This window comes from Tremella mesenterica (assembly GCF_000271645.1).
Source record: "Tremella mesenterica DSM 1558 unplaced genomic scaffold TREMEscaffold_12, whole genome shotgun sequence".
Lineage (NCBI taxonomy): Eukaryota > Fungi > Basidiomycota > Tremellomycetes > Tremellales > Tremellaceae > Tremella > Tremella mesenterica.
In genome coordinates, this window is record NW_006711236.1 from 976,820 (window position 1) to 984,154 (window position 7,335).

At 47.2% G+C, this 7,335-nt stretch overlaps 3 protein-coding genes across 3 annotated transcripts; 1 reads left to right on the top strand and 2 right to left on the bottom strand.

The window, feature by feature from the left end:
- Positions 1-745: 745 nt before the first annotated feature.
- Positions 746-2,020, bottom strand: TREMEDRAFT_69998 (uncharacterized protein; the record flags this gene model as incomplete). Its single annotated transcript, XM_007007185.1, has 5 exons — positions 746-776; positions 1,026-1,191; positions 1,567-1,628; positions 1,887-1,972; positions 2,018-2,020. The coding sequence occupies 5 exons, from the start codon at positions 2,018-2,020 to the stop codon at positions 746-748; spliced, it is 348 nt and encodes a 115-aa protein (XP_007007247.1).
- A 398-nt stretch (positions 2,021-2,418) lies between these two features.
- On the top strand, positions 2,419-3,552 carry TREMEDRAFT_65012 (uncharacterized protein; the record flags this gene model as incomplete). Its single annotated transcript, XM_007007130.1, has 4 exons — positions 2,419-2,481; positions 2,741-2,966; positions 3,203-3,220; positions 3,332-3,552. 4 exons carry the CDS (start codon positions 2,419-2,421, stop codon positions 3,550-3,552), a joined length of 528 nt encoding a protein of 175 aa, XP_007007192.1.
- Positions 3,553-4,010: 458 nt separating this feature from the next.
- Positions 4,011-6,242, bottom strand: TREMEDRAFT_40705 (uncharacterized protein). Its single transcript, XM_007006966.1, has 3 exons — positions 5,178-6,242; positions 4,971-5,088; positions 4,011-4,811 (listed from the first exon to the last, which is right to left on the bottom strand). The coding sequence occupies exons 1-3, from the start codon at positions 5,826-5,828 to the stop codon at positions 4,462-4,464; spliced, it is 1,119 nt and encodes a 372-aa protein (XP_007007028.1). The 5' UTR covers positions 5,829-6,242; the 3' UTR covers positions 4,011-4,461.
- Positions 6,243-7,335: the final 1,093 nt, after the last annotated feature.

A 7,335-nucleotide genomic window follows, 5' to 3' on the forward strand; every position in this document is an offset into this window, starting at 1 on the left:
AATATCGACGCCAAAAAGCTAATGAAATGTCGAACTCCAGAATCATATAATGGTCGAGGTGTTGGAGGATGGTTGGAATCTCTCCTGGTGGGATGAAGGTGTGGTGGAGGATTGCATTTTCCCTGAGGTGGACTCACTACTGTGGTTGGGTTGTCTCCCCTCTATTGACGTTGAAATTGGGATTGATGACTCGTCTTTCCCCAGTCAAGCTAGAGGTTTCGATGATCGGCTCATCTACCCTCAGTGAGAATGAATCTTTTTATGGAAGGTCTGTCTTTCTTCACTTGGGCGGGGGGACAATGGTCGGAGGGACGGAAAGGGTGTTTCCAGTAGTACTTACCATGGGATATGAGTATAAGGACAGAGGACGTGGGGCAGGGTGTGAACGGGACATTGCCAGATATAGAGATCGGGTGAACAGTCTCGCTCTAGACTCCGTCCCCAATCCTCCTCTCAAAAGATGGGTGGGGGGAAAGGGTGGGGGTGGAATACATGACAAGTTTTGCGTGGTGGACCCAAGACTCTACTGGTAAAGGACATTCAATTACTGTATCGTAGTTATATGTTTCAGAAATAGATGGTTCATGTAGATTGAAAGAGACTTGTGGAGATGATGCATCTGAAATTTGCATGTGATACCAATTCACGTACAATACCTGATTCTGCAATTGTGAGAGATATGATGTGGTTGGGGCAATTGAGTATGGGGAAGTATAGAGGTATGAAAATATGGGAGTACCCCAGGTTATCCCTTTTTGAACCCTCCACCTGTCATCCTATGTATCAGCCGAGTCTTTCTTTCATCTGGTCCCAGACGTCGACATCTTGAGGACGATGAGGAGATACGAGGATATTAAGGGGGAAAGAGATGTGGTCTACCACGACGACGCTTGTCCAAGGAGAAACGCGTTGGTGAGTGAAAAAGAGAGATGGGGGAGAGAAAGCAATAGAGAGAGAGGAGGGGGGGGGAAGAGGAGATAAAAGATGGGCTGTTTCAACAGCACAATGTAAAACAACAAACCCACCCAAGCTTTTTCCTCTCGTAAAACGCATCAACACGACTAGCACCCATATTGATAATCCTAGGACAACCATCTCTATCTTTTTCCAACCTAGTACATTCCGTACAATAATAAGCGTCGGATATAGCTGGTGAACCGCAGATTATACATTTAGCAGATGTTGCTCCGACTGAGTGTTAGCGTCGATATTTGTATACACGTCATTGACTTCATCAAGATTGACAGTGAAACCATGTTGGCAACATGAGAAATGCCGTCGTTTAATCATGAGTGGATTTTTAGACGCTCCAAATTCAGTCGAGTTGTCTTGCGCTTGAGCATGATATCTGGGTCGTAGTCTCAAATGGAAGGAGGTAGGGGGTAGCAAACGACTTCATTACTTTACAGAGAACAAGTTGGCCGAGTTCTGGTGATAATACTCCGTTCTTCAGTGCAGACAGCACTCCGTGGGAAGTGACAAAGAAAGAGGAAGAGGGTAGATTGAAAGAGAGAGAGAGAGATAGAGGGAGAGATGAAGACAAGGGAAGAACGAAAAACCACTCACATGAACATTCATCACATATCCTCACTAACGTCATCGGTCGTACGTAGGAATCGCACACTGGACTGATTTGTCAGCTCATTCAGGTTTCATCTACTGCTGGGCGATGTTCGAAGTGTGATATGACCAGCTCATCAAATAGACATCCGCTCTGGAAGATTTGATATACCCGTGAGAAGTAGCCCGAAAGGCAGAGGTAGAAGTAAGAGAGTGGCTATGGCAGAAGGAATGTGAGACGATTTCAATTGATTGACCAGAGGAAGAAGGGACAAGAGTTTGGTCTGACAGGACTGACAGAAGATGGCCCCGAAAATTACACGCACCATTTACCATCACATTTATCACACAATCTCCCTATAGCGATACCGGGTTGACGACGACACATTAGTAAATCTGGGTGATGTTTGGACTGGAGGGGTTAGTTACTTTGGCACGAAAATGTAGGATAGCTCACCATGTTGGAAGTTTCTCCTCTCTATATCTCTCAGTAGAAAGATATCTGTTCTTTTGTTATCCCTGTTGTTTGAACCAAGAACCAAGGGTAGTTGGGTGGTGTTGCTTCTTCCTTATCCAAGTATACTTGTATGCTGAGTAAAGTCGCGCATAAAGTCGGTTGCAGTTAAGTGGCGGGTGATAAAGGGGTGGATCGGATAAGTCTCCACGTGGGAGAGGAGCCCCGCGCGGCTTCGGGCTCGGCGTCGTACGAGTTGCCAACTTGCCCATCACCGACCGAATCAAGTCGGGTATATAAGTATTCGACGTTGGTGTTGTTACTCGATTCTTTGTTTCTCACTCATTTGTCAGTGGAGAACATATACTAGGAAATATAATTCTGTCCTAGCAATACAAAACACGATGTCTTCCAAAGGTCGATTCGCTGGTAGACCCATGGATAGGGTATGGTTCATCTTCTGCGTCGTAAGTTTTCAACATTCCATGTGAGACCCTCTGCTAAATCATAAGCTTCATACGGTATGTCCCCTTCATAATTAACAGGTACACCCCAGCAGAGTTTCCATTCGTCTCATTCTTTTCATCTCTCATAAATCAATTACGTGTCTTCACGAGACAGATTTGATCTTACGTCCAGACACTACAGTATGATGATGTACTGAAGACGAGGGAAAGGTTATGTATGGGTGACACGACACGACACGACACGGACTGATCAAAACAGGTAGTAACCTTAACACTCGATTGTACTCATCTTTACCCACCTGCTTTAATAGCTAAAACACCATTACCGAGATTCCAAAAATGGTATATCGCTTGGTCTCGTGATCCCATCGTTACGGGAGCGACGGGAACAGCTGCTGAATGGGGTTGGTTGAGAACTTTTGTTTGGATGGAATTGTTATTCCAAGTTCCATGTTTCTTGATTGGTGCTGTGGGATTGTATCGTAGTGAGTTTTTTCCCCGTGTACCACCTCGGAATGGTACTTTTACTTCTTTGTCTTCCTTCCCACAGATCCACCGAGAGGAGGAGGGGTGTTGTAGGGCAGATGGGGAATGTCGTGGTCAGGTATGCCAGGAGTTTATAGCTGGCTGCTGCATCATCTCACTGTCAAGCTTGGGTTATGATTGGATCCTTGAAGTGATGATGGTTGATGTCGTGTTGATAAAATATGCTAATGAATAGATGATAAACGTGTTTATCGTGAGTCTTTTCACAATCTACATTTTCTACTCCCATCACACAAGTATATCCCACAATCCGTCATTTATATAGAGTACAAGTAAGACCAAAGATTACTTTCCTGACCCCAAGCGATCTTACTGGCATACGGAGCATCAACATCCACCACCCTCATCCCAGCTTTATCGGCAATCTTGACTTACCCAGTTCAACCTCCTCTCACCAAAGGTGAAATCGGAACGTTGTTAGCTAGTTATTTACCGATTTTGATCTTACCTACGATTTTGGTCATAGATATGAGTATCAGGATTTTGGGGATTATAAAAGTTGCAGAAGAGAGGAAGAGGGTGTGAAGGTCGTTTGGTTGTACTGGTACGCTCTGACCTCACCGGTCAGCTGTTCACAAGAGTCACACAGAACTTTTGTTTTCTGCGTGAGGTTCAAATTTGGATTGATCGAGACTGGGGGGAGATTCCAGGGAGTGTGGGAAGCAGATCTTGAGTGACATGAGACGTGGAGTTGAGGGAGTGGAGGGCTGTGGAGAATATCCCATCTGACGGGAGAATAGATCGCAGAGGAACATCTATGAAGGACGTTTTGAGATGAGCTGGGTAATTCGGGTAAGAGCAATAAGACGTAGACAGAATGTAGATAAGATATGAGAGGAAAAGAACTTCACAAGTGTGGCCAGGAATTGTTGATCAATTTTGGCAGATGCTCATGAATCTACTGGGATCAAATGACACGCACTGTCCCACTCCGATGACATATAATCTTAGCTGTAAGAGACAGCACACCACCCAAAAAATAACCAAATAGATAAAAGGATATTCATACGTGGTATCATATCATAACACAGGTAAAACAGATCTCTCTTCATTCTGACCTTAGAAGTCTGATGGGACAGACTGGCATAAACTCGACTGAGGGACGTGTCTGAAGGCTAGAGGCTAGACGGGATGATTCGGGTCGGAGGATTTGATGTCTTGTTTAATGTATCGGTCTGAAGATTGGGGATGAGACAAGAGAATGGACGATCTATGAGGTAGATGGGAAACGACTACTCCAGGGTGAGTGATAGAAAGAGGTCGATCGTTGCCTAGGATTGAACAAGTCGGGAGAATCGATGTAGATGAGCAATGATGGGATAGTGAGATGAGGTCGAAGGGTGTTGTGAACGAAAGCCGAGTTGAAGAGTAACGATGGACCGAGTGTAAATTGGGAGTATGTGAGAGAGAGGAGAGATAAATTGGAAGGTTGAATCACGCTTGAACCCTCACCACGTCCATCCCTGCACTCGTATGTTTATGTCCACTCTCTTTACCTTCTTCACACACCGTCACACCCATCAACCATTTATCTTTCAAAGCCTCATCCACCCCCCATCTAGTCTTGGGATCAGGATCGAGCATGTGTCGAATGACGTTCCTACATTCCCTCGGGACGAGATTGTTCAATGGTGGTGGTGAACCGTCTTTCGAAGAATAAGCTCCGGTGTAGGCTGCAAAGCTCGAGTCGGCAGGTTTGGCCACTCGCCATGGGAGTTCTTGGAATTGCATGCAGTAGAAAACGATGGCAGAGGCCCAAACGTCTACTAAGCGGGCGTCGTATTCTGCCGGTCAGATTTTGAGCTCTCGAGTTGACGATAGACATTTCAATGTCATGGGTAAGACGACTGAGGAGCAAGTCTTGCACCTCTCGAACGGGGGGTAAAGGAAAGAGGAGACGAGAGGGGTTATGCCCTGGAAGAAGACTGAGGGAAACAACCCACCTTTATGATCAAACAACTCCGGTGCGATATATGGTTCCGATCCGCACAAACCTTTCGACATATGCGTCTTTTTCTCCCAACACATTCGGAAAACATCCGACACTCCAAAGTCGGTGATCTGATTATCAGCTGGATTCAATTTCCTTTCGTCAAGAGAAGCCGACAAAAGGAGTTAAACACGGAGACAGGATGAAAAGCTTGACCCACTTTGACATGTCCCCTGCCGTCCAACAACAAATTCTCCGGTTTGATATCCCTATGTGCGACACCCATCGAATGCAGATACTGCACCCCTTGTAAAATCTGTTTGAACGTACATTCCACCTCTCCGCTGCTCATCCCACCTCTCTTTATCGCAGCATATAAATCTCCACCAGGACAATATTCCATGACCTCACACCAATGTTGACTCTCATCCTGTACCAAATCCACCGTTTCCACAACATTGATATGATGCAAAGTGGAGGATATGCAAAATTCAGAAGTGAGCTTCTTGACGTAGTCCTTTTCAGTCTCATTCTTTCTTCTTTTCCTGAATTCCTTGACGGCGTAAAGCTTTTCTTCTCGACGATCCCATTTATGAGCCAAACGGACAATGGCCGTTGCACCTTTACCGATGGCTGCCTTATCGCAGATTCCATATTTCTTCAAAAGAGACGCCGTGGATGTTGAATCCCCATAACCACCCTCGCTGCCTTTGGTAGACGCTCTGTCAGATTTTGCAGATCCAGATGGTCGACGAGTCAATTTGTTAGGCCCATCACCAATGCCAATCAGGTCTTTGAGGGTGAACTTGTTACCGGAAGCGGCGACGACTTCTTCCTTTTTGGCGACGACAACGGGTTGCCCTCCAATCATCGCTACAACTTTGTGTACGGGATCCTTGCCACCTGCACTACGGGTCGATTTGGTCGACGATCGTCTTTGCAGTGGTGGCGCAGCGGTAGAAGCGACATGTCCTTGACCTAATAGGGCAGCAGACGAATCGACAGGAGGTTGAGCGTGAATGTCACCATGCTCAACAATGGGTTTGTTGAAACTTGCGGCGCGAGAGGGAGCACGAGAGTTGGGGCGAGAAGCGTCCGAGTCGGAGTAGCCGGCAGGTGGAGTAGAGGGCGTCAAGGGAGGAGAAGAGGAGCAATCTTGGCCTATCCTATTAGGACTGAGTGCCCTTGGACTGGCAGAACCAGTGCCGTTCGGAGACAGTTGCCCGTTACTTGCGAAACCCGCCGCCTTGGGTAAATCCAACTGTAAACGATGCTCTTTGGCAGCCTTGTTCTCCTTGTTACTATCATGACGGAACATCTTGGAGAAAAAGCCACTTTTCTTCTCGCCTATCGAACCGAGCATATTGGGTTTGCTGGCCGACGGAGCCCGAGCAGGTCGTGGACCGTTGGCGGTGGAGGCGGCGGTTGCAGTAGAGGTGGTGGATGCCACCTCGGGATCAAGAGACTCGCGAGGGTGGGCGGCCAAGTTACGGAAGTCGGTGCTGGCTGAAGATGGGTTGCGGGACATCGCGCCAGAGGAAGTTTGTGCTGGTGGAATATTGAGACCGCCATTGGCTTGTGCAGACGCGGAGCCGATGGGGCGGACTGAATGGGTCAGAGTGAGGCTCATAGGACGCAAACAGCCGCATGTCATGATCATAGATGGATGGTGATGAGAGATGCTAGGAGGGCCGACACGGATGACTCATGGGTACTGGGTAGGACAGTAGGCTTATCAAGAGCAGACGCGAGCAGACTGCAGGAGGAAGCATGGTAATATGCAAGGGGAGTAAGGCAACGCACCATTTGGGAAGGGAAAAGCTTGATCCGAAACCGACTTGGCCCCTGCGAAATGCGTAGGTGTGCGGTGTGGCGCGCTAGCATGACCGGAGCTGGGAGGAGGGACGAGGTGCATTATTGCTTGAGACGAAGTATGATCGTCATGTTCGTCAAGAGACAAGATGTTGGTTTTTGGATCGACGCCCAGCCCACTAGGGGACTGGTAGAGCCAGGTTTGGTAGCGAGAGCAAGAGGTGAGTGATGATGAACAGAATGGCCGGGATGCAGTTCAGGATCTAAGTGATGTGGTAGGTGTTTATTTGGGAAAGGAACGTCTTGAGTCCAGGAAGATGTATGTGGGGTATTCTGAATGTCAGTTCATTTTTTACGTGCATGTAACACATGAGCCTAGGCCAGTTCAGGGAGACACAAGATGTCAGTGAAGGGCGATTTCGTGAGGGGTGGGGAATATTCGAGATGAACTTAAAATGAAGGGATATCGGTCGGGACAGGAGTGCAGTAATCAAAGAGGTTGCAATAGTTCAAACGTGGAAAAACTCGATATGAGCTAAACTTCACGTTTCTATTCTCTGGCAAGA

What these genes read in the sequence shown, in the direction of transcription:
- TREMEDRAFT_40705 (XM_007006966.1), bottom strand. Translation starts at nt 5,828, where the DNA reads ATGATTGGAGGGCAACCCGTTGTCGTCGCCAAAAAGGAAGAAGTCGTC. An exon ending in ACGGCAGGGGACATGTCAAA is followed by an intron (nt 5,089 to 5,177) that starts GTGGGTCAAGCT and finishes GCTGATAATCAG; the next exon opens with ATCACCGACTTTGGAGTGTC. An exon ending in GGAGTTGTTTGATCATAAAG is followed by an intron (nt 4,812 to 4,970) that starts GTGGGTTGTTTC and finishes TCTGACCGGCAG; the next exon opens with AATACGACGCCCGCTTAGTA.